Source organism: Pelophylax lessonae (genome assembly GCF_965119305.1).
Source record: "Pelophylax lessonae genome assembly, chromosome: 10".
Lineage (NCBI taxonomy): Eukaryota > Metazoa > Chordata > Amphibia > Anura > Ranidae > Pelophylax > Pelophylax lessonae.
This window is the reverse complement of record NC_138777.1, coordinates 49,736,322-49,763,342: the sequence shown is the minus strand read 5'-3', so window position 1 is coordinate 49,763,342 and position 27,021 is coordinate 49,736,322. Positions and strand designations below refer to the sequence as shown.

Sequence of the window (27,021 nt, the reverse complement as noted above, 5' to 3'; positions counted from 1 at the left end):
ATACCTGCATGTGATGCTGAGCCTCCACAATGGAAAGAACTAAAATCCAATAAATATGGGGAAAGTGGGGAAAGTGGGGAAAGGTTAGCACCGCTTTAATAACTTGCTGAGAAGGCCTTTTCTGACACTTGTTGTTTACAAGTAACAAATTGTAACATTAAATATATATATTTTTTAGCAGAGACCCTAGAGAATAAAATGGCGGCGGCTGCAGTTTTAAAGGTCACATGTTTTTTGTGCAGTGGTATTTTAACCACTTTACCACTAAGCCTATTTTTGACACTTTTTGTTTACAAGTTTAAAACAGTATTTTTTTGCTAGAAAACTACTTAAAACCCCCAAACATTATATATATATATATATATATATATATATATATATATATATTTTTTTTTAGCAAAGACTCTGGAGAATAAAATGTCGGTCATTGCAAAATTTTTTGTCACGCGGTATTTGCGCAGCGGTCTTTAAAACACAATTTTTTTGGAAAAAATTTGAAAAATCACATTTCACTGCATTTAAAAAATACTAAACAGTAAAGTTATCCCATTTTTTTTGTATATTGTGAAAGATGATGTCACGCCGAGTAAATAGATACCCAACATGTTACGGTTTAAAATTGCGCCTCCCCGTGGGATGGCGACAAACTACGGTCAATAGAGATCTCAATCTGCGACGCTTTAAATTTATTTAACGGTTACCAGTTTAGAGTTAGAGTGTAGCTCTTTTTTTAAATTATTGCCCACACTCTGGCGATCGCGGCGATATCTCACATGTGTGGTTTGAACAGCGATTTAATTCGCGGCTCGACTTGCGTATACGGTTTTTTTTGTGCGCGAGCTAACGGGGGCGGCTAAATTTTTTTTTTTCCTATTTATTTTTTCTTTTTTTTTTAACTTTATTACAGGTTTTTTTTTTAAAAAAAAAAATCTGATCACTTTTATTGCTGTCACAAGCAATGTAAACATCCCTTGTGACACCAATATGTAGTGACAGGTACACTTTATGGAGGGATCGAGGATCTAAAAGACCCTAGACCCCTCCACTACACTTCCCTGTATGCAAAGCGCCGAAAACTGCATTTTTGCATACAGCCGTTTTTCAAATCTGCCGCCTTTTGCAGCACAGTAACCCGGAAGTGACGTCATGGACGCCGCCTCCAGGTTACGTCATCGGAGACCCGATCGATGCCATTTCTGGCATTCATCGGGACTCCATCCAGCCGGCGGACGTGCCGGCTGGGTGCTCGGGGCTCCCGGTGGGACGGGAGCCCCGAGCAAAGCCACGGAAGGCGGCGGGAGGGGGGGATGTCCCCTCCCGCCCCCCCGGGTAACGATCGCGCGGGTCCCGCGCCGCATCGGTCGTTACCGACGGAAAGCCGACCGTCGGCTTCAAACAACAGTACCGGGATGATGCCTCTAGCTAGAGGCATCATCCCGGTATAACCACACAAAGTCAGCCGACGTAGGTCTACGTGGCTAGACGTTAAGTGGTTAAACACCATTTTTTTTTAGGAAAATAAACTTTAATGCAAAAAAAAAAAAAAAAACATAGTATATACTCCAATTTTTGGGTATAATATGAAAGATGATGTTACACTGAGTAAATAGATACCTGACGCGTCATTCTTTAAAATTGTGCAGAAATGGCGTGGAATGGCAACAAACTAGGGTTCTTAAAAAACCTCCATAGGCAAGGCTTTAAAATTTCTACAGGTTACCACTTTAGAGTTAAAGGAGGTCTAGTGCTAGAATTATTGCTCTTGCTCAGATGTACGTGGTGATACTTCACGTGTGGTGTGAACACTGTTTAAGTATGTGGGCATGACCTCTGTATGCGTTCACAACTGCACGTGAGCACGCGGGGATGGAGAAGCTTTTCAATTTTTTTTTTTTTTTTACTTTTTTTCATTCTTACATTGTCCCATTAAAAAATATTTTTGGATCACTTTTATTGCTATCACAAGAAATGTAGACATCCCTTGCGATAACAATCCTCTTTATGAAGAGATCTGGGGTTTAAAAGACCCCAAATCTCTCTTCTACCCTTAATAGCAAAAAGATAAAAAAAAAAAAAAATGTTTCTTTGATCTCTTGCTTTTAAAAAAAAAAATGTGGCCTTGTTTACATGTAGCCGAAAACCAGAAGTCATGACGTCGCTCCAGTCCTCCTAGGGGGGGAAGATCTGAAGAAGGGAGCGTGTCTCCCGAAACACGTCAGTTTCCAACGACAGAGATGCATGACCCTCGTTACTGGAGTTTTATCTAACGTGTTATACGTTATACATTTTTTTGTGAGCATGTTTTTTGCTATTATAATAAATTTAACACCCTTTATTGCACGCCCTTCTTTTTCTACCTTCCAGTCCTCCTAGGGCATAGAGATGAGTGGAGGCCATCCTTTCTTCACTCATCTCTGTGCCCAGTCACCGCCAGCACCAAATCAGTTTCCGTGTTTCCCGATCCACCAGGTAAGCTACAAAACCATCGGAAAGCGATGTGAGAAGGGGGGCGGCCCCTCCCGCTGCTTCTAAAAATGACCCAGCTATTTCTATGAGAAAGACCGGAACCTGAGGGAAAGAAATGGTACCAGGGGTTACCGCATCTAGCTGCAGCCATAACTGCTGTATCTAATGTCAAGGTGATGACGTATTTTCGCAGTTAGGCGGTCAGCAAGTCAAGACAGGTAGGAAAAAAACATTTTCACTAGCAACAACACTCTTTTTAATTTCTCATAGTACAGGTTTTCTTTAAGTCTACTCTTACAATATACTAAGCCATTTACCAGCATCTGCAAGTCTATTTCCAGGTTTTGGTGGTTTTTTCGATCCTCCAAAATCTTCAGGTTTGCTCTCCGAGGCTGTAATAAAAATATAGTAATTACCATTTTAATACAATGATTATATTATTATACAGGATTTACATACTGTAATTATTTTTTAAATACAACAATGAAATTAGAACATATTGGCAATTTCAGGCAATGAGCCCCTTGCCGGGCCAATGAAGGGCTTCATTTTTGACCTGACCCTTTGGATATATATATATATATATATATATATATATATATATATATATATACACACACACTATATACTGTATACATACAGTTAAAGGTAACATAAAACACAGAAAATGCCTTTAGTAACCTCTACTTCTAAAAATATAAAATATTAGGTCCTGGCTGTTACTCCTTTAAAGGGGCCAGACTAGGGCCAGTGGGAGTAGAAAATGCCCTGTCTTTGTGTCAATGGAAGGAATAGTGCCCCATCATTGGTGTCAATGGAAGGAATTTTGTCCCATCTTTGGTGCAAGTGGGAGGAATATTGGCCCATTGTTGATATCAATGGAAGGAATTGTGCCAGTAGGAGGAATTGTGCCCATTCAATGGTATCAGTGGGAAGAATAGTGACCCACTGTTGGTGTCAGCGACAGGAATTATGCCCCATTGTTGGTGGATGGAATAGTGACCCAAGGGCTGGATAAAAGAGAGCAAAGCGCTACATCCAGCCCCCAGGCCGCAGTTTAGAGACCCCTGATTTATGACATTATTTGACTTTCCTGAACCTCAAGCATAATCTTAAACATCAAAACCAGTCAACAATAGGAACCAACACCCACAGCCTACATACATCACAACATACCTCCCCACCTTCTAAGATGGCAAAGAGAGACCCCAAGAGAGACCCCCTTCATACCTCCCAATTGCCCCTCATTTGAAGAAACTGTCTTTCTTCCGGATCCCAATCCCTCTTTCCTCCATAAAGAAAATGAACTATTTAAAGTAAAACTAAAGCTAAACATTTTCTTTTAATATTTTGGATATTGTGAGGGTGGGTTATAATCTCATCAGTTGTTTTTTTTCCTGCCATCTGTGTCCCATTGGGGAAATTTCCCTTTACTTTCTACCCATACCTCGAAACTTTCAGCACACAGTATATAGGCAAAGAAACATGTCCCTGCCAAAGCTCAGGTTACATGAACCACAAAAATCCAATATGCAGCTAAACACCACAAGTACTTTTTTACCACTATTTTTCCTTTATATTGGCTTCTCAAAATAGCAAATTCAAGAGCAGTGGTCTGCAAACTGCAGCCCAGGGGCCAGATGCAGCCCTTTGCTTGCTTTTATCTGACCCTTTGGCCACTATTTCATCCACTGATACCAAAAATGGGGTATAGCCGCCTCCCCCCGACCTCCCCCCTCCCGAGACCAGTGAAGGGGCACAATTCCTCTCAATTACACCAATAATGGACCACAATTCCTCCCAATTACACCAACAATTGGGCAAAATGACACTAATGATTGGGCACAATATTTCCCACTGACAACAATGGTGGGGCATGTTCCTCCCTCAGAAACCAACAAAGGAGCACGATTCCTCCCAATGACACCAACAATGGAGCCTAATGACACCAATGCTGGGGCACAATTCCTCCCAATGACACCAGCGATGGGGCACAATTCATCCCAATGACACCAGCGATGGGGCACAATTCCTCCCAATGACACCAGCGATGGGGCACAATTCATCCCAATGATACCAAGGATTGGGCCCACTGACACCAACGTTGGGGCACAAATCCTCCCACTGACACCAAAGATGGGGCATTGTTTATTCCCACCGACATCGGCACCTCTTGACCAATGGCCACAGTCTGGCTCCCAGTTTAGAGATTTTAGGAGACACCTGACATAGAAGTTGTTAGAGGTTGGACAACTGAGGCTGCACGAGTGACTGAGGAATTTGGTCTCAAAGGAGGCACAGTTTGGAGCTACTGTATGTCATAATACCACACTCAGACAAGGAACCACAAGGGATAATGTTAATCTGTATTTCATTCATTCTTAATTGAATTCTTTCATGTGTACCTGCCTGTAACTTTCATCCCATGGGTCCTCTGAATATCCGGGTCCTCCTGTTACAATAAGTTTTCATTTTGGACTGCATGTATTCTGTCTCCACCTTAAGCTCCCCATTTACTTTAAAAGTTCAGAAATCTATGGATTCTCCCATCCACATTAAACAGCATGGATGGAGGAACCTTTGCTACCAGTTTGAACCTAAGCCAAATTTAGGGTCTCCACTCCGGCATCTATGTCCCCCACTGGCTGTGTTGTCCTTTGCCTGCTCCCCCCCCCTCCATCTCTGGGATCTGTGTAGACAGAGTGGACTGTGTGTCCAGCAGCAGGCTCTAAGTTCCCTGTTGTGTGAGCAGAACGGGCTCTTTTAGAAATCTCCCACTCACTCCTGCTCCATCTCCTTCCTGGCAACAGCGGCAATTAGACGCCAGGTACTTTATAGCCACCTCCAGGGATACCCCTTGTCAGGAACATACGTATATGCCTACCCACTATCGGGGTTTTAGAGAACCCATTCGTAACTAGAGGCTCCAACGGGGGTAAGTACTACAAGTGGGGGCTCTGCTGAGATGTTTCTATTCTACAACCAGGTTACCAAGGCAACGAGCCAGAAACCATTCACTCTCACACTCACTCCGTGGACTCTTGCCCCACTCACGATGAACAACGCCTGCAATGCAAAGAAGCATGTCAAACTTAGACATAGCATCTATTTTTTTCAACCATGAGTTCCATATTTTACTAAACTTATTTGGGCATTCTCAACCATTGAAGGTGAGTTTGTATTTGGTTGCATTATCATTGACAGGTTTATTCATATTGATGTATTGTGAGTCTGGGTCTTGCTAGTGTAGCAGAATCACCTGTCATAGATCAGTATTAGATTAAATCCTACGATAATTCAAGGGGACATGTCCTCCAGAATGCTCAATAGGAAAATGTCCCTTTTCTTGGAGATATTCAGTTCAAGTATAGTATTCCTTCAAATAGCATACACTAATGACAAATAGCTCTGAATTCTTGAACTGGTCAAGAAGATATGAAATATTTCGGCATTTTCACGTTAGCATCGCACACAGTTGAAATTAAGTAGAAGGCCTGTCTTATGGGAACAGTCTGGAGTGTAGTAAAGTCTATGTATAAATTTGAACTGTATCATTTTCTCCACCATTCTGATAACATTGAGAAACCAAGTTTTTCGGGTCGGTACAGTTTGGAAGGGTTAGAATGGTCCGGTCTATTCAGGTGAGCGTTTCCACTGCAAGTCGGGCCACCAGGGACCATGCGGGGTTTACACCAAATGAGGCGTTTGTTTAGCTCTTTCATTTGACGTGAGCATTGAAGTTTTCCTGTCCGCCAATCAGTGGAATCTATCGTGTGACGCCAGTAGCTCCGCCCTAACCATTCCGTACCATTTCCTATGGCCCTACATCTGAAGCAGGACCAGGAATGGTGCAGTTTGGTTCGGCTGTATGGGCCACTTTCATAATGGAAACACTCAAATTAGCGTACCGAACCGACCCGAACCGATCCGCTCAGTGGAAACGAGGCATATATGGCTCTTTTCTTTATGAAAGTTGCTAAATGTCTGAGGTCCAGCTGCATGAAATAGGCTGTAGATGGTAGTGGACACTTTAGACTGCGTTTTGTCATAGGCAGCTTTTCTTGAGTACTAGTCACAGTAAGACCCAAATTGAGATCTCATGCTCTGGCAATGTGTCTATTGAACTATCTGTTTATTATTTGTGTTTCTAACTGCAATTATTGAAAACTCTTAAAGGTACTTTAAAGGGAGAGCTGAGATCAAATATATTTGATCCCTGGGTCCACCATGTTGTATATGGATGGGCATACAATTCCCCCAGCCTTTGGTTGCTCCACTAGGGTAAATGAGGAAAAAATGAGCCTAGCAATGTCGGAATATAGACAAGACCTTTTGCCAGGCAAGGGGAACCCTTCCTACATTTAATAGTAGTGGTTATTGGCGTCAGATCACGTAGTAAAAAAACAAAACAATTATAGCTGCAGCCCCTGAGTCTACGGTGTCATGGAAAAAAGTGGGGTGGGCCAGTCCATCATTTGCTACTGCAGCTTGAAGGACCATGCAAGAGATGTGGCATTGGGAGCCACTCTGGATAAAGGAAGAAATAGTGGTGTTAAAACATTCAAATCACTGCTTGGTAAAGAGCATCAATGGCTTTAAACAAACCCTTCTCAACCTTTCAACACAGAGGAACCCTTAAAAAAGCTTTCCAGTCTTAAAGAACCCCTACTGAAAAATACTATATCTACACCTCATGATACATTAGTGGGATAGTCAGTGGGAAGAATGCTCCTTATACTTGTGAACATTGGGAAGAATTACCCCCTTACATATAACTAAAAAGATTGTTGGCGTCAGTGGGAACTTAAAGGCAGAAAGGCTCATTACGTAAGGAACCTAGCAACCTCTGGATTAATTTGGGTAGGCAGGTCATTTTAATGATAATGAGATTGATCCTGCAGATAAGGTTCAGTCGTGGGGACACCTATAATTGTAGCTTAGGTTCCATTTGTTGAAAAACAGGGAGGATAGTGAGGGTAGGAAAATTAGTTACATCATTGTGGACCATTGCTCCAAGGTATTACAATACTTAATAAGACCTTCATCCCATTTAAAACCATGTACCTCTCTGTTCACAACAATGTTTACAGCGTAGAATGTCTTACATTGATCACCATGGAAGGAGATTTTTGCCCGAAACCCAATATGATTGCCACGAGAGTCAGAAGAAAATAAAATTTGCATTATGTTGGAGGTGCTCTCGACTGGATCAGGAATGGATGTTCCACAAAACTTCCCTACAAATGAAATCAAACATTGTAAACAGAGTTTTAAATTATCTGGCTTTCTGATCTCTTGAGTCATCACACAGCAGTTCAGCCCTAATCAACACAATGTTCCTCCTTGTCCATGCAGGGCAACGTGACAGTGTCTCTGGAAAGTACATCCCATGGTCCCCATATTACTTACCTAACCGGCCCTCCATCGCAGTTTAGTGCGCCTCTACAGCTGGTAAGAATATCCAGAACTTTCAGGTATGGAGGAGCTTGTGACCTGCTTTTCTGTTTCATGTGCTCTGGCCTAGCAGCCAATTGTTAGGCCCCAGCACTGTCACATGACAAGAAAGACATCACTGCTTCCCCAGGTTCCCAACTCAGACCATTTTAGTGCCAACTGCAGAGGAGCAAGGGGGTAAGAAGAGTATAGAGTATAAGATTCAGGCGGTGCCCTTTGCAGAAAAACTACCGGCATGGACAAGGTATAAGTGTCTTGATGGGTATTTTTTTCATTGATCTGAATCTTGAATCTTTTTTTTTATACCATTCTTAGGTAAACTGCTTTTTTTTTTTTTTTTAGCATAAAAAGTACAAAATTTAAAAAAAGCCTTTATTTCACTTGCAGTTGAACCTGCAATGCTTTGTACCAAAATCTAAGTATAGTGTTGTCATAAATGGGGGGATTTTAGCATAAAATCAACACTTTTTGATTTTTAGGAATGGGTAGTTTTAAAACCCAACTTTAAGATGGAAGAAGAAACCCTTGCAGTAGCCCCTCCACAATGCAAGAGTTACATGCTTGTTATCCCTAGGGCAGGGGTCTCCAAACTCTAGCACATTGGCCACACCCTGCCTGCTACCAGATTTAATCTGACTCCCTAGCTAGGGTCAGTGGTGTATCCTCGGTGCATTGATTGAGGATTAGGGTCAGCAGAGACGGTCTATGGTCTCTGTATTTAATATAAGGGGGCACTCTGATGGAAATCCTGATATCAGGGGGGACTCTAATTGGGATGCTGAGGTAAGTGAGGACTCTGATGGGAACACAAATGTAAGGAGGGAATCTGATGGGGACCCTTAATTAAAAGGGCAACCTGATGGGGAACTTGATGTATGGGGGGGCTCTGATAGGATGTAATCAGGGACAATGATGGCCAGTGCCGGGACAAGGTCATCCAGAGCCCAGGACAAAGTTGCCAAACTCTGCTGCCCCCTTCCCATTCATGATGTGCGAGCTTAGGGGACCCCCTTAGGTGGTGCACAACCCACATGTCCTCCCTGCTCTCACTGCACTGCTCCCAGCACTGGGTTGATAAGAGTAGCGATGCTGTTGTCACTACTCCTGTAAGCCTTGTAATAGAACTCAGCACAGTGTGCCCACATCCCTGCAATAAACCACTGAGCACAGGTTAGCTGCCCCTCTTGCCCACTCAATGTTCCGGCCCAGCAGATGGGGACTCTGGTATGGCCCTAGGGGGGACTCTGATGGGATTTTTTTTTACCTTTTTACGCCCCGCGAATATTAGTAAAATGTACATGTTGCCCTCGTACTAAAAGGTTTGTGGACCCCTGCTCTATAGGGAAGAGGAAGAGTCTTTATTATGCACCTTACCCCTTGCTCCAGCAGGTTTTAGCGCTCTTCTCTTTTTTACACTGCGCCAGGCTGTGGTTGGTACTTGGATGTCATCAGATACAATGTAGTGTTATTTTTACCGCATTGTATGTGAACAAGGCAAGCACACATCTGCAGTCGGAAACACATTTAAATGGGAGTCGGGGGGGGGGGGGGGCGTAGACCAGCTGCAAAGACAGAGAGCCTGCCAGAGTGAGAAATCAGGTAAATGTTACACCTTATTCCTCTACCTATAGGCAAAAATAAGCACTAACTACTTAGGGTTGGCCCTTTGGCAGTTTTATTGCTGCAGGGCGGCACCTGTGCATCGCATCACGTATATATACGTGATCCAACTCTTCCGGGTAGGGGGCGCACATGATTACACTTAGAGGAAGCTGATTGGTGGGTGCACGTTACCTGATGTCCTCCAGCACCTGCTGATCATCAGGAAGAGAGACAGAACTGTGATCTGCCTACGTAAAATATGCAGATCTCTGTTCTGACAGGAGCGAAGGGATGGAATTTGTGTCCCTGCAAAGCAGGGAATGCATTCCATGTCTTCCTCTAGTAAAAGCACCTCTCACACTGTAGTAAAACACTGGCTAGGCAAAACTGTTAGCCCTTCGATCGCCCCTGATGTTAACCTCTTCCCAGCCAGTGTCATTAGTACAGTGACAGTGCAAAGTTTATAGCACTGTTTACTGTATTAGTGTCACTGGTCCCCAAAAAGTGTCAGTTAGTGTCAGACAGAGTTGTATAAAGTACTCAAAACCCATACTTGAGTAAAAGTACAAGTGCTCGATCAAAAAGTGACTTGAGTAGAAGTGGAAGTGCTCAATCAAAAAGTGACTTGAGTAGAAGTACTAAAGTACTCAACATTTTTGTACTTAAGTATTGCAAGTAGTTTTTTAAAAAATATTGCTACTCAAGTACTGAAAGCAAAAGTACCAGTAGTTTTGAAAAAAAAAATGCTACTCAAGTACTGAAAGTAAAAGTACAAGTACTGTGTTATGTAGTTATTAAAGAAAGAAGTCAAAAGTTTGAACATCATATTGTTTTTTATTATTTCAAAAGCAGCTTTTATTTATACATGCAGTAGCATTTATTTTCGTATGCGCTGATAATACACATGTTTTGAGCTTCATGAAACCTGCCATCTACTGTTCTGGCAGTGGTAATTTTTATAATAGTAACGAGTAACTATGCAGCACAAAAAAAAAATATCGGAGTAGAAGTATTGAAATCATCGAAAAAATGTAGTGAAGTAAAAGTGGAAGTAGGAGAAAAAAATTCTACTCTAGGAAAGTACAGATACCGCCTTTCGGTACTTAAGTACAGTAGTGAAGTAGTTCTACTTAGTTACTATACATCTCTGGTGTCAGAATGGCAATTAATATACGCTTACTGGGATTTCTTTACCAAACATATGTAGCAGAATATATATTTGTTTAAATTTATGAAGAAATTTGATTTTTTTTTTTAAATTGTTGATCTTTTTTTGTTTATAGTGCAAAAAATAGAAAAAGCAGAGGTGATCAAATACCACCAAAAGAAAGCTCTATTTGTGGGAAAATAGGACATTTTATTTGGGTACTGCATGACCACTAAACTGTCAGTTAAAATAACGCAGTGCTGTATCGCAAAAAATGGCCTGGTTATGAAAGGGGGGTAAATCTTCCGGAGGTCAAGTGGTTAAAACCTTACAATGTGTGTGTGGGGGGGGGGGGGCATTGCAAGGATATTGTTTTTTTTTTTCTTGTGCACAGAGTTAAGCTTTACACCTATCTTTGGATTTTTCATTTTTTCCTGTGCATTTTTGCCTGTAGATTGCATTGAAAACAAAATACAGTACTTTTTTTGCAAGACACCATTCCAAAATGCCATAAAAAAAAAAAAAAAAATGATAAATGCGTTACTTTGTTATTAGTATTAGGTAAGGGAGACATTACTGCTGGATTAATAAGGCTATAGCTAAAATGCAAAAATTGCTCTAGTGCATAATAGATATATATATATACAAAAAGGACATAAAAGTGACACATAAATAATATTCATATTTACCTGTGTAGAAAAAAAATGTGAAAAAAATATTATTTCATTTTTTTCAGTCCTGACCCTGATGGATAAAGAGAGAATACCTACAAAACAACTACACATTCCCTCCCTACAAGGGAAGATGCATTACTGCCAATGTTTGTTATATAGAGTATACAGTGCTTTAAAAAAGTATTCATACCTCTTGAAATTTTCCACATTTTGTCATGTTTCAACCAAAAATGTAAATGTATTTTAGTGGGATTTTATGTGATAGACCAACACAAAGTGGCACATAATTGGGAAGTGGAAGGAAAATGATAAATTGTTTTCAAATTTTTTTTACAAATAAATATCTGAAAAGCGTGGCGTACATTTGTATTCACCTCCCTGAGTCAATACTTTGTAGAACCGCCTTTCACTGCAATTACAGCTGCAAGTCTTTTTGGGGATGTCTTTACCAGCTTTGCACTTTCTTGAGAGTGAAATTGTTGCCCATGCTCAAGCTCTGTCAGATAGGATGGAGAGCATCTGTGAACAGCAATTTTCAAGTCTTGCCACAGATTCTTAATTGGATTCAAGTCTGCACTTTGACTGGGCCATTCTAACACATGAATATGCTTTAAACTAAACCATGCCATTGTAGCTCTGGCTGTATGTTTAGTGTCGTTGTCTTGCTGGAAGGTGAAGTCTTTTGAAGACTCTTAACAGGTTTTCTTCTAAGATTGCCCTGTATTTGGCTCCATCCATCTTCCCATCCACTCTGACCAGCTTCATTGTCCCTGCTGAAGAAAAGCATCCCCACAACATGATGCTGCCACCACCATGTTTCACGGTGGGGATGGTGTGTTCAGGGTGATGTGCAGTGTTAGTTTTCCGCCACACATAGCGTTTTGCTTTTAGGCCAAAAAGTTCAATTTTGGTCTCATTTGACCAGAGCACCTTCTTCCACATGTTTGCTGTGTCCCCCACATGGCTTCTCGCAAACTGCAAATAGGACTTCTTATGGCTTTCTTTCAACAATGGCTTTCTTCTTGCCACTCCTCCATAAAGGCCAGATTTCTGAAGTACACGATTAATAGTTGTCCTGTGGACAGATTCTTTCATCTGAGCCGTGGATCTCTGCAGCTCCTCCAGAGTTACCATGGGCCTCTTGGCTGCTTCTCTGATTAATGCTCTCCTTGCCTGGCCGGTCAGTTTAGGTGGACGGCCATGTCTTGGTAGGTTTGCAGTTGTGCCATACTCTTACCATTTTCGGATGATGGATTGAACAGTGCTCTTTGAGATGTTCAAAGTTTGGGTTATTTCTTTATAACCTAACCCTGCTTTTAACTTCTCCACAACTTTATCCCTGACCTGTCTGGTGTGTTTCTTGCTGATGCTGTTTGTTCACTAAGGTTCTCTAAAAAACCTTTAAGGGCTTTAAAGAACAGCTGTATTTATGTGGAGATTAAATTACACCCAGGTGGACTCTTTTTACTAATTAGGTGACTTCTGAAGGCAATTGGTTTCACTAGATTTTAGTTAGGGGTATCAGAGTAAAGTGGGCTGAATACAAATGCACAGCACACGCAATGTGTGGGGGAAAACTAACACTGCACATCACCCTGAATACACCATCCCTACCGTGATACATGGTGGTGGCAGCATCATCTTGTGAGGATGCTTTTCTTCAGCAGGGACAGGGAAGCTGGTCAGACTTGATGTGAAGATGGATGTAGCCAAATACAAGGCAATCTTAGATGAAAACCTATTGGAGTCTGGAAAAGACTTGAGACTGGGGTGGAGGTTCCCCTTCCAGCAGGACAACGACCCTAAACATACAGCCAGATCTGCAAGTTTCGAGCAAAGAATATTCATGTGTTAGAATGGCCCATCCAAAGTCCAGACCTAAATCCAATTCAGAATGTGTGGCAAGACTTCAAAATTGCTGTTCACTGACACTCTCCATCCAATCTGACAGAGCTTGGGTTATTGGGCAACAAATTCACTCTCTAGATGTGCAAAGCAGGTAGAGACATACCCAAATAGACTTGCGGCTGTAATTGCAGTGAAAGGTGGTTCTACAAAGTATTGACTCAGGGGGGCTGAATACAAATGCACGCCACCCTTTTCAGATATTTATTTGTAAAAACCATATATAATTTTCCTTCCACTTCAAAATGATGTGCCACTTTGTTTTGGTCTATCATATAAAAATCCCAATAAAATACATTTACATTTTTGGTTGTAACATGACAAAATGTGGACAATTTCAAGGGGTATGAAAATGTTGTTGAAGAAGCCAACTTGTGCACGATCACTACAATATCATACTAGGGCCAAATAACCTACCATGTCTATGTAATGTGGAAGGAAACACAGCCAAGCACAAGGAGAACATGCAAACTCTATGCAGGGGGGATATGATCAACATGTATAAATACAAAAGGGGTCCATATAGTGAACTTGATGCTGAGTTATTCACTTTAAGGTCATCACAAAGGACAAGGGGCAATAGACTCCCTGCAGAGGTGGTTCTGGCCAGCTCAGTAGATTGCTTTTATAAAGACCTGGAATATTTTCTAGGTGTACATAATGTAACTGGATAGTAATATTTATAGGTAACGTTGATCCAGGGGATATCAAATTGCCTCTCAGGGGATCAGGAAGGAATTTTTTTCCCCTGCTGTAGCAAATTGGATCATGCTTTGCTGGGGTTTTTCGCCTTCCTCTGGATTAATTGTGCGTATAGAATTGAATGGTTGTGTTTCCTTTTTTGTTTTTAGACTTTTGTTGGTTGAGCTAGATGGACTTGTGTCTTTTTTTTAACCTAACTATGTAACTATATATATATATATATATATATATATATATATATATATATATATATATATAGTGTCCTGACTGGTACTCAACCCAAGGGTTCCAGTGCAGCAGGGAAGAAATGCTAATCACTAAACCACAGATTATGCTTTTGATTTTTTTCTAATTCAGACTTGCCCTGTGATGACATGCCAAGTACGATAGAGAAAAATTCAGTGCTTCTTTACAAATTTACAGAAATGGGGACATCAGTGACTGCAGTAAGACAGTAAACTCACCTGCCACATCAATTCTATCCAGATCATTATAAATGAGCACATAATCAAAAACACAGCCTTTACTCTGTTCAACTTCAAAGACGAGAAACGTGACCTAAACAACAGAGAGTGAAAGCTGAGCAGTAAATGAAGTGCAAATATAGAACCTTCATTAAAGTGTATTTCCACTTTTGCAGCCAAATTGAGGTAACACTTATTGAATAAAGAGCCATCTTTAATGCAGGGCAAAAGGGGCAGCTGTCCCGGGTCCAGCCATTGTTGTGGGGCTCAAAGCAGCTGCCCCTTGAGCCGGGACACTGCTCACAAATAGTTTTCCCTGTGTAGCCGGGCATCTGATCCTCTTTCCTCATCTGCCTGCCCTCTCCACTAGTTTACTGTGCATGCAGCTGGGGAGAGGCTGCATGCACGAGGCAAGAGGCAAGAGGCAAGCTGCGGCTTGCCTGTGTAACTTCCCACTCCCCCCTCCTCCTGTCAGCAGCGCAGAGATTAACCACAGGAGCAGCCACTGTATAATCCCCGCTTACCGCCCACTGTTTTTCCCATCACCGGGATTTACACTCAGCTGACTGTGTGTGTGGACTCTCCCCTGCGCTTCTTCTGTCAACAACAGGTGGGGGGGGGGGTTAATAAAACAGAGGGAGGACCAGAGAAGCACACTGTGAAGTGGAAGTGCGCTGCCTGTAATAATCCCAGCTCACCACCCACTCTGTCTCCCCCTCAGTCCTAGCAACAGGAATGGACCAATCAGCAGGGAGGAGAAGAGCATCATGGGACATTTAGTCCCCAGAGACAGGCTGCTGATTGAAAATAAAGGAGGATAAATAACAGCCCCCACCAAGCTTTGAGGCAGTAAGGAGGAAAGAACCAGATTTTCCCCGGCAAACTTTGCTCCTCAAGTTGACTACCCGGGCAGAGTGTGTGAGAAGACTGTGCTGGGGATGCTGTCTGAGAGGGAGAGAGCCCGTGCCAGCGAAAGCTCACTACCATGTGTGGGACTACCAGAGAGTATGGAGCATGGACTGAGTGCGGAAGAACGAAGCTGCTGCCAAGATAAGGACCTAAGCACAAACACACACAGAAAACCACTCAGGTGTGAGAAGTCCAACAATCCAAGTCGGTGCACGTCAGACCCGCAATCCCGGCAACTATAATCTTTGGAAGTAGAGGACTGCACTCTGACTTGAAAATTGCAAAAATGTATTGAAGAATCCAAAAATCCATGATAGACAAAATAATCAGAGACAGGAGAGAGAGCATAGTTGACGCGTTTCAGGAAATCTAATTTTCTTAATCATAACTATGATTCATCATAGTTATGATTAAGCGAATTAGATTTTGTGAAACGCGTCAACTATGCTCTGTCTCTGATTATTTTGTCTACCATGGATTTTTGGATTCTTCAATAAATTTTTGCAATTTTCAAGTCAGAGTGCAGTCCTCTACTTCCAAAGATTAAACATAAGGACCTGCCATGCTGCGTACCAGAGTCACCATGAGCAACCCAGAGCGAGCAGACCCCTGATCGGAGGGATTAGTGATGCTGTGTCTCTGAGTCTAGTGAGAGAGCCTTGTGGCCGCTACTTGTCACCACTACTATAGACTGAGCCATTAGGAGAAAATGTTTGCCCAGGGTCCATTTAATGTTTAAGATGGCCCTGATTGTATATTTATTACTTGCCCCTAGGTACATAGCATTACTTAAGAAAAACATGTAAAAAAAAATGCAGCTCAACTTTTTAAATACTCATTTCTGAAGTCCAGCAAGGAAACTTTTTTTTTTCTTTTTTCTTCTTTTTTTTTTATTAAGAAAAGGCTTGGGATCTGTGCTTTCCAAAATTAAAGCAGCTCTAAATTCTGGTTTAAAAACCAAAAATGTTCTCAAAGGCCCCATTGTATGTAAGAACATAGCCACATTCTCTTGCTCGCTCCTGAGATTGACAGGGACTATGAGATTTGTAGTGTGCATAGAACAATGCACGTATCTAGCACACAGTTCTCGTTCCTAACAAACAAAAGTGAGGGGAAAAGGAGAGGTTTGAGAACTCACAGAGGACATTATCAGGACACAGATAAACTCAGTAAGAGTCGATATAATAAAAAACAGATTACAGGGCCATTAAATGGTGGATGTGTATGGATTATTTTTGGAAAATAAGGATATCGCGCCAATACTGTCTGTACTGTGGGGGGAAATTAATCTCATCAGTTGGTAACTAGAATTAAACCAGAGGTCTTCACACTATGGCCCTCCAGTTGTTCAGGGACTACAATTCCCATCATGCCTAGTCTTGTCTGTGAATCTCAGAGTTTTACAATGTCTCATGGGATATGTAGTTCTGCAACAGCTGGAGGGCCATAGTTTGAGGATCCCTGAATTAAACACTGTATGGCTAAACAAAGAGTTAAACACTCAGTGCTAAATTAACTTTAATTGATAAATGTTAATGTGAACTGTATTCAGCCTGTCCCCAGCCTCTCCACTGGGATAGATCCCAGTTATAGTGGTTCTAAAGGCAGAAAGTTTTTTTATCTCAATGCATTCTAAGCATTAAGATAAAAAAAACCTTCTGTGTGCAGCAGCCCCCCTCAGCCCCCCTAATACTTTCCTGAGCCCCATCTCGATCCAGCGATGTTGCACGAAAGACTCGGCTATACGGGACCCTCCACCCTCATTGGCTGAGACACACATTGGCCACCATTGGCTCCCGCTGCTGTCAATCAAAGTCAGTAAACCAATAAGGAGAGTGGGCGGGGCCGAATCACAGCTCTGTGTCTGAATGAACACAGGGAGCTGCAGATTGGCTCGGGTGCCCCCATAGCAAGCTGCTTGCTGTGGGGGCACTCAGCAGGAGGGAGGGGCCAGGACACCGAAGAGGGACCCAAGAAGAGGAGAATCCGGGCTGCCCTGTGCAAAACCAACTGCACAGAGGCTGCAAGTATAACACGTTTGTTATTTTTAAATAAAAAAAAATAAGACTTTGATATATCACTTTAACCTTTTGAGAAATTCTTGCAGTTAGCCACAATATCTTCTCCTATGAGACATCTAAAAAGGTAAGAAATATGAAAAAAACAGATATGCTGTGTGAAACCCAAAGCGAACATATAGTGTTTTTTTTTTTTTTTTCAAATTTGACTGCAAAAGTGGAAACACAATTTAATTCATAGGTGCGCACAATATATAATTTGCATTGAGTCATATATTCATATTCACATTTCAACATTTGCTAACTGATTGCTATAAATGAGTGCATATTGCTGTACTTGAAGAACAGTGTGTACAGCATGGAATATTTCCAGCAACTTCATTTCCCTTTCATTAGAAAATACAACTTTTAAATGCCCATTGAAGAAGAAATAAACTCTGAAAACTATGCCCATAAGGCAGGTTTGTGGGCTTCCTGAAGCCAATCTTTCCCCATTATTGACTTATTATGCCTTGTTCTGCATTGTTTAGATCAGTGGATAAACCCTGAGGGTTTTTTTGCAGGTTTTCCACACTGTGGTCCCTGCAGCCTCTTCTCCCCATACTCCATTGACATCACCATTTCCATAGCCCTGTACTGGATGTAAGGATGACAAGAGACATTCCACTGCTGGGGCATTGGGGAACGTTGGAGGAGGAGTGCTGTGCTGGAGGAGAGTGCTGTGGGAGCAGGGGATCAGGTAAGTAAAATTGCTTTTCGGGTCCTCGAGACCTAAGCAAGCATTTAAAGTGACACTGAACCGTGTTTTAAAAGTAGAATATATTCAAGTCTGTATTCCTAACGCAAAAAAAAAACAACCTTTTGCTCTCAGGCACCTTTGGATCTTCAAACTCCAAATTGTTTCTTTTTGCTGCTGTTATCTGACTTCTGACTTGTGAGAGGGTGGCTACATTCGTTCTCCATAGTACCACTGTAGGTTGGAACATAGCCCTCCTGTCTTGCTCACTCCTGAGATAGACTATGGGATTAGGTTTATGCAATGAGCAGTGCATATGACTGCAACTAAGGTGCACTGCTTATTCAAACCAAAGGAAAGTTCAGGAGCTCACAAAGGATATTACCAAGAGCAAGAAAAACACAGTAAGAAGGAATATCTTGAAATAAAATGACAGGGCCACTAAGTGCATATGGATTATTTTGGAGGAAAAGGATATCGTTAAGTGTCACTTTAAAGAGGAGCTCCAGGCTCCCCCCCCCTCCCCCAAAAAATGAAAAGTCAGCAGCTACATATACTGTAACTGCTGACTTTTAATATTAGGGCACTTACCTGTCCAGGAATCCAGCGGTATCCTCACCCAAGCCGATTTTGCAATTGGCTATCAGGTGCTTTCACCACCATCTTGACTAAGGGAAACCAGCAGTGAAGAACTTTGTGAATGGGCCGGCTGCAGAGGAAAGAGGGGGCAAAACCTGCTTCTCCCACTCTCCAAATGGTGCCAAATGTGGCAGCGGGGGGGGGTGGGGGTGGGTGGAGGCAGACAAGCGGAGCTTCCCCTTTTGCCTTTTGGATGGAGCTCCACTTTAACCTTGCAGTGTAGGAGCAGCTCAACTTTACTTTCCCTTAGATAGGCTTTATATCCAAGTGCCAATAATGCCTACCTTTATCCTTAAAGATGATGGGCAATTGATGATCCAATGGCAGTCTATGTTGCTGGTGTATTTTTCTGGGTGATTTATTGTCTGTATTTCTCCTTCTTCAGAAATAACAGCAACAGATCCACAATGAGAATCTGGAAAGACAAGGATATGTTGATCTAATGGTATAAAAAAAAACATCACCAAAGATGAAACTTCAGTAATAAAAATAAGCAATGCACATCAGTGCTGGAGAGGAATAACGCTGTATTTATTTGATATTGTCATCTGTAGCCTTGGGACCAACTCAGCTTTCATCTGCTCTTCCCCATGTGATCTCCTTTTTCAAGCAATGTAATATGTTGTAAATCGAATTAGAATATTCCTAGTCACAGAAATATAGATTGGAAAAAGGAGAAATATCTGCGATTGGAATCAAAAATTATACAAACTTTGAAAAGGAAGGCAGGCAGCACTGTAGGTAAGATTACACACCAAATGTAACAAAATAAGCAAAAAGGCAGCGCCAATAATTGATAAACTCAGTCACAAAAAAAGTGTCTCTAATAGAGGTAAGGTGGAAAGGCGTCTCTGATGATGTCAATCTTTGACGATACGCGTAAGGCGGAAGTTCTGGTCGGAACGATAGCACGCTTACCAAACCGCGGAATTTGTATGCTGCATACATGCTCATTTTTATCATCCTTTCTGTAAGTGCAATTTTATCCAATAAATATTTTTATACTGGAATGTACTGCACTATTATAGTCTTCTTCGTTCTGAGGTACTATTACTCTGAGAGAGAGAAGAGGGAGTTACTATCTATCATCATATCCACATCAATTATTTACATCTGATTGAACTCTGCCATTTTTGACCACTCTATAATATGAGGGTCACTTCCACCTGGTAAGCAGTTTTTATTTATCACCTGGTGACTGATGAAGTGCTTTCTACCCACTCACTGGTGACTGATGAAGTGCTTTCTACCCACTCACTGGAGGACCCTTTCCACCTTACCTCTATTAGAGACTCTTTTTTTGGGACTGAGTTTATCAATTATTGGCGCTGCCTTTTTGCTTATTTTGTCACAGAAATATAAATAGAACAGCCTTTCTGAACCTTTTGAAGATGGAGGAACCCCTGAAATAACTTTCCAGGCTCAAAGAACCCCTGCTAATAATTATTATTACATTAGTATGATGGTCATGGGGAATGATTTTTACATTTGTGGTCAATGGGAAGAATCCTCCTTCCACAAATAGCTAAAAAGATCATTTGTGGCATTAGTGACCTATTTGAGAGGCAGAAATTGCTCAAGGAACCCGTAGCAACCTCTGGAGGAACCTTTAGGGTTCCATAGAACTTTGGTTGAGAAAGGCTGACTTAAAAGGTCTGGTCCCAATCTCCAAATCTGAGAGGCCATACCCTTCTATACAGAGATATTCAGGGAAATATTTCCAGCACTTATGAAGGGATGCTTTCACAAGTGTTCACAGTGGTTGTCATGTGAGCTAAGATGTCTATTCTGGTCAATACAAGGTAAAGTGTTCTTTCATTCAGTGCTGGGGTGAGCAAAGGTACTTCCCTGCACAGCTTGTCAATGTGGCACTACCAATCCACAACAACACCATCTCAACCGTAGTCTAAGGCCATACATGTGTCGAATTTTGAAAGAACATTCTTTCGCAAATCAGAAATTTTGTGCGTATTGTGATTTAATGGTGCCACCATTGATTTCGAAATTCGACCGACCAAGCCTTCAATTTCACCTTAAATTGTTACAGAAAAGAATTTTCATGGCCTGGGAATCTTCTTTTCTTTCCGGGAATTTTCTTTTTCTTGCAATCATGCACATTTCTTTTTTGATAATATTTCTTGCACGATTCTCCCATCATTAATTAGAAAATCTTTTTTTTTTAAATTTCCAACATGCCCAATCACTCAAATTCGATGACCACACGAAAATCGGGCATTGCTGCGGCCCACTAATGCTGCGGAATTTGAACGAAAATTCTTAGATAAGATTTTCAAAAGAAAATTCTTTTGAAATTCGACCCATGTAGGGCCAGCCGCAGTGTTTCTTAACTCCAGTCCCCAGGGCACACTAACAGGCCAGATTTTAAGTATTACCTTGGGGAGATGCAGACTAGAATACTGCAATCACTGAGCAGCAAACCTGTGATGTATTTCAGTTTTCTTGCAAACCTGGCCTGTTAGTGTGCCCTGATCATTGAAGTTGAGAAACACTTATCTAAGGAGCAAGTGAGTGGTAGCTCAGCATGACAGCTAAATGACTTGTCTCGGTTATGGCCCCTAGCTGGTTCCCCTATTGCTCTGTAGCAGCCTGTTGGCTTTTACATCAAGAAAAGTACAATTAGTGTGTGTGCTAGCTATAATATTGACCAGTTACAGCTCTGTGATAGTCCATATCAAAGATTCATGATCTCTGCAACCTAGCAGCTATCCAGTGCTATTGCCACATTCTTACTGCATGTGAGAGGGCAGATCACACAGGGCGGTGCCTTTTAATAACTTCCTTCAAAATTATACTGGACCTCATTAATAATCAGTTTATCTCTTACCAAAAAACAATAGATCTGGCATGCTGCTATATTTAGTGATTTTTTTTTTCTTTCTAACTGGTCATAAACAAGCCAGTGTGAAGAGCTTAAAGATAAAGAAAAGCTTCCTTAGAATGTTGTTCATTTTGCATCTTCCTACAGACTAATTTGTATTACAAGAGATACATATAAATCCTATACTGGTCATTTTTGGAAATGGTCAGGTTTTAAAATTGCAGAGGAATTATACTATACTGACTCTACGATTAAGCTCTGGACAGATTAAAACTCAATAAGAGGCCGCAAGTGGAACAACCTCTGGACCAAACAATACCAATAAACCATCTCAGATTTTTATTGCGGAAATTGTCTTCTTTTTTCTTTTTTGGATGGTTATAATTTTTGAAAATTGGCCATGTTTGAAAATTACACAGCAACGTTTGAAGTAGAATCACCTGAATATTCTTCTGGCTCTACTGCCAGGTAGGACAGCGCAAATCCAGTCCTGCATTCTTGAAAATCGGAGATGAATTTCAGGTTGACTTTATTTTTTTTGATAAGTAAAGGCCGAGGACGATCACTTCCACAGAATTTACCTGGAAAGAAAACAGAATTAAAAAAAAAACAATTCTGTCACATGAAGTAATTGGACAGTGTTGCCAAGAAGATTGGACAATGAAATTGCTTTTACAATTTAAAGGAAAAGTAAAATATTTTTTTTCATTCTTTTTTTTTAATTATTTTCATATCATCTTGAGGGTGGGTTCACACAGACATTGCATGTGATTGGCACTGCATTGCTGTGCAGATCACATGCCATACCTGTGCGATGCAAATTCAGCCATACAAACTGTATGGCTAAAACCGCATCGCATTCACTAAAATTTTGCAGGACCCTTTTTTTGGTCTGCACTGGAATCGGATCGCATGGGTGCTCACATCTATTTAATCTGATTCCTGCACCATTTGACAGTTTGCACTGCGATTCGTGAACCGATCTGGGGGTGTCATTAACTTTACATTGACACCCCCAGCGGTTCACAGATGTCAGTGTCAATCAGCATGCGATTCAGGTGTGATGCTGGAACCGGCATTGAATCCCTGGGTTTCCCGCATCGCACTAGAGTGAACTGGGACTGTGCTGCCACGCAGCTTTAACTGTCTAGCAGTTGTTATTACATGTTATGTTATGCTATGTTATTGGTATCTTCCTTGCACCCCTACTGTTTCTGGCTAGATGGTTGCTCCCATCCTCCATTTCCTGCTGTAACTCCCATTTTGTTTAGTTGTTATGAGGAGACTGCAGAGTGTGGAAGCTGTGTAACTTCATTGGAAATTTACCTATGGAAAAGCCTCTATGTTTATGCCTTTGCTAACTTGAAGCATTAAGAAGCATTGGAGAACACCTCTGGAGTCTTTATTCATTGAGTAAACTATCTGTTAAAGCCATCATTCAACCTGCTGCACACACTTACAGACTGGGGGTCTACAAGAAGGTCACAGGTACAATCGATGCTGAGACAGAACAGTAAATTTCCAAGAATATACAGCTTCAGAAAGTAAATTTCCATGGTAATATACAGCTTCAGAAAGTAAATTTCCAAGAATCTGCAGCTTCAGAAAGTAAATTTCCAAGAAGTACTTGAAGTAAATTTCCAGAAGCATCCATCACAGGTATCTGCAGCTTCAGAAACGTGAGTACCACACTTGCCTGTGTGTCACCAGAAGCATTACTCTTGTTAAACTTTCAGTGCGAAATAGAAATACATTTTTATTATTACAGGTCAAGAATTGTGAACTTTGAGGCCTCCATTGACCTTGCTACATATTGAGTCAAAACTCTTTCAGTTTGAAACACACATTGCGTCCATTGTTTGACATGGTTTTGTTTGCCTGAACTTTGAGATGAGAAGCTGTGTCATCTGCCCCAAAAGGAAAATGTGTTTGACAAACTTTTAAATACAATACTCAGAAAGACAGATAAATAAACCGCTTATCACAGGTGGATCGGCCTTTGGGGGAAAAGGTTTACATAAGACATCCTTCCCCTGGTCTTGAAACACGAAAAACCAGAGAGGTCGTAAAACTTTATGTTCAGGCCATGACTCACACAATGGGCGAAACTCAATTTCAGGATAACACCTGTGTTCAACCATACACAATGCAAGTAAACTATTGTTTCCACCCTGAGAAGACAAACAAAACTGTCTGGACAAAGACGAGAATCTGTCATTTATTTACCTAAACACAAACAGGGGGATAAAGTTGTTGAAATCTACACGGAGTCACATAAACATTGTCACTTAGATTGATGAGAACTGCAAATCTCAAAATGAATTTCAGAAAATCATAAATTGATATCTCTGCCCCATCATATACAAAAGGTGTTTTGGAACTATGATGTTATGACAACCTCCTACTGAGAAGTACATTATATTCTATCATATAGTAGTGTCAAATGGTCAGAAATTTCACCCATATTTTATCATCCAGTCCAAATCATAAATGTACTGTTGTTAACATAGTAATCCCTTAAATGGATAATACTCTAATTGGAAACAAACCATGTATAGAAAAAGTTACATATACAAGCTGTTGTGTATCAATATATATAACTGTATATGTATCTATACAATTCTTACTGCTACTAATTGAAGTCTTGGGTTAAAAAGTAAAGTCCAATATATATATTACATAAGATATATTAAATATTAGAATAGTGTTACCAAGATTAATCTTTATTCAGATACCTGGTGGATTAAATGGACGTCATAGATGAGAGCATGATTACATTTTATGTTTTTTTTATAATAGTCTTAAATGGAGAAATTTTAATTAATTTTAATATACTGGTTAACCAAGAGGTGTCACCCTATGACATCACCAGTTAATGAATAAGATGTTCCAACCAATAGGAATAATGTTCCTCCCACTGGGTTTGGCTTATGATAATTTTTACTGCCCTTTTGTTCAACACAAAATAAAAAGAAACCAGAGATGTAATAAGAGAACACAACACAACAGACACACACAAGACACAAGACACATCACACTTACAACATACACACTACTAACAGCCATGCATAGACTCATCTACACAGACGCCATCTTGGTCCACCCTGTATCTGAACCTTTGAGGGATGCCAAAAGAAGCTCCTCCCTAATTGGCCACCATCTTGGAAATGCAGCCATCTTAAAGGAACCTGGTAACTACTATTCTAAGCTAAGCGGCCATTTTAAATATGGTAATTATGCCTTGCTGTTATTTGATTATTATTCAATATTGTTTATGTACTTCCTTAAATGTTTTACATTTCCTATTTAAAGGGTAACGAAAGTACAATCCCAGCCGTATAAACCATATGTAGATTTTTCTCTAAAGAGATGATTTTTGTTTTTATAACATTTTTAATATCAGATTAAGCGCATTATTTGCGATTTTACGTCTTCCGTTTTGCATGGCTTATTCTCATTTCATCTGCAGTGGAATGACTTTCGGCCATGTGATTCGCAGACTATTGTGGTCTGATTATATAGAATATTAATTTATGGTTCATACTACACCTGGGAAAAACATAATCTTGCTTTATTTTACTTTCATCGTTTAGCTAAATATCACATTGCATTTATCGTTTTAAGTTGGTATTTTATGTAAGGTTATCTCTTTGTGTCACTCAAGTATGATCATTTATGGTGAAAATATGTCTTGCGAATAAATATTCTTATATATATATTCCCTACTGTAGACTGTTTCACTAAGATTGGTATATGCTTTTAAAAAGAAATTAACTGATATAAAAAAAAGAACTTGGGAAAATTGCGTGGTATACTATGAGTGTCTGAACAAAATTGATTGGGTTTTGTTTTTAGTTATTAAATTATTTGCCGTAATCGGCTGGAGGCACTGCGTCATAATTCTATTGATAGTTCAGACATCGCCTTTTAGTAATAAATTAAAAATAGTCAAATTTTATACCAAAACGCACAACATATTAAATGGAGTTGCACTGCTGAGATATCATTGATTTCTTACATATGCCAATCATAATTTTGATCATGGTGACATAATTAATAACTTTGCAAAAAAAAAAAAAAAAAAAAAGAGAATTTTTTTTTAATAATTTTTTTTTTAATTATTTAATTGTGAATATTAATAGTAATGCCCTAAAATGTCTACATAAGGTAAGGTTCACGCTGCCAACTCTGGCTAGATGTTAATCCCACAGCCCCAGTAGATTCGGCACAGATCTAGAATATGTAGAGACACCTCTCTGAGTCTAAAATGGTGGTGTATGTATAGGCTAGTTGGAGTCATACCAAAATCCTCAGAAAAAGTCGGGCCAAAAATGGGCACCAGACGTGGGTAGGGGAAAACCTGATGTATGAACTCACCGAAAGCTTCTCTAACCCCAAAGACGTCAGGAAGCGTGATCACATACTTTTAGAATCATGGCCAATCTTACTGTATCTCTGTGAGGAACTGCACCATAAGGCTCAGCAAAAAGGAATTTAGTAAAGTTCTAATCTCCACTCCAAATAATAAGAAGTGAGATAAGGAACCTCCTTGAGCAGGTGAAAGTGACCTCTATTGGGACACATAGGTTAAGAGAATGTAGCGTGAAACTGTAGGAAAAAGTAGAACTGTGGCAGAAGTTTTATTCAGAAAGCTGTAATATAAGCAACCATTTGAAAGAACAATGTAAACGATTAATGCAATAAGTAGGAAGTTTTGAGCAAGGAAAATTTTTTTTTTATTAGTGGAAGTTGCAGAGTAATCAGTAGTTGAAAATTAAGTTGCCGAGTAACCAGCAGTGGAAAATTTATAAATAAATAAATAAAAATAAAAATGTAACAGTTCCAGTAAGGACAGGAATTCATAAATAAATAAATAGGAAAGTTCAAAAAGGTTATGGTGGCCATACAAAAGGGTACTGCTTATCAGTCCTGCATTATAAATAAAATGAAGTAATTAATTAGACCCAGATATGACTCCCAGTCTGATGGTTAAGACCCAGACAAGGGGGGGAGAGTTAGGCAAAGAGTCCACGTCCTACCCCAGCCATATTCCTAAGATAGGAGGGCAGAAATTGGGCAGCCATACATAACTAGGTATGAGTCATATCGGGTCACCGCAAAAAGACTAGCACCCCTAAAAAGATACCATACACCTCTAGAATTTAAAAAGTTTGTTTTAAAAAGAGTACTGTCCCGATTTTTATTAAGACAGGGTCCTTAGATATTACTAATCATTTTGAGGCCTATGAAAACAGCCTTTCTGTGTTGTGCCTCAAGGATGTAATTTAAAAGTCGGCCCACACATAAAAAAAAAAAATCCTTAACGCTGCTAGAGCTGCTATATATAATTTAAAAGGTACACAGCACCAAAGCCCACTGAATTTTTGCTGTACTGTACTCAAAAGTGCCTAACACCCTTCAATGGAGGAGCCTGAGTACAACTATCCAGAATTTAAAACCCTGTGC

General features: G+C 40.5%; 1 protein-coding gene across 1 annotated transcript in view; it reads right to left on the bottom strand.

Annotated features, from left to right (window-relative positions):
• LOC309565172 (ovochymase-2-like) overlaps window positions 1–27,021 on the bottom strand; it is a 132,007-nt gene that overhangs the window by 61,110 nt on the left and 43,876 nt on the right. Inside the window, exons 7-11 of the mRNA XM_082269968.1 lie at window positions 21,996–22,136; window positions 19,001–19,131; window positions 14,415–14,508; window positions 7,572–7,703; window positions 2,784–2,858 (exon numbers count right to left, since the gene is read on the bottom strand). Coding sequence (XP_082126094.1) covers window positions 2,784–2,858; window positions 7,572–7,703; window positions 14,415–14,508; window positions 19,001–19,131; window positions 21,996–22,136 — 573 coding nt within the window. The remainder of the gene's footprint in view (window positions 1–2,783; window positions 2,859–7,571; window positions 7,704–14,414; window positions 14,509–19,000; window positions 19,132–21,995; window positions 22,137–27,021) is intronic.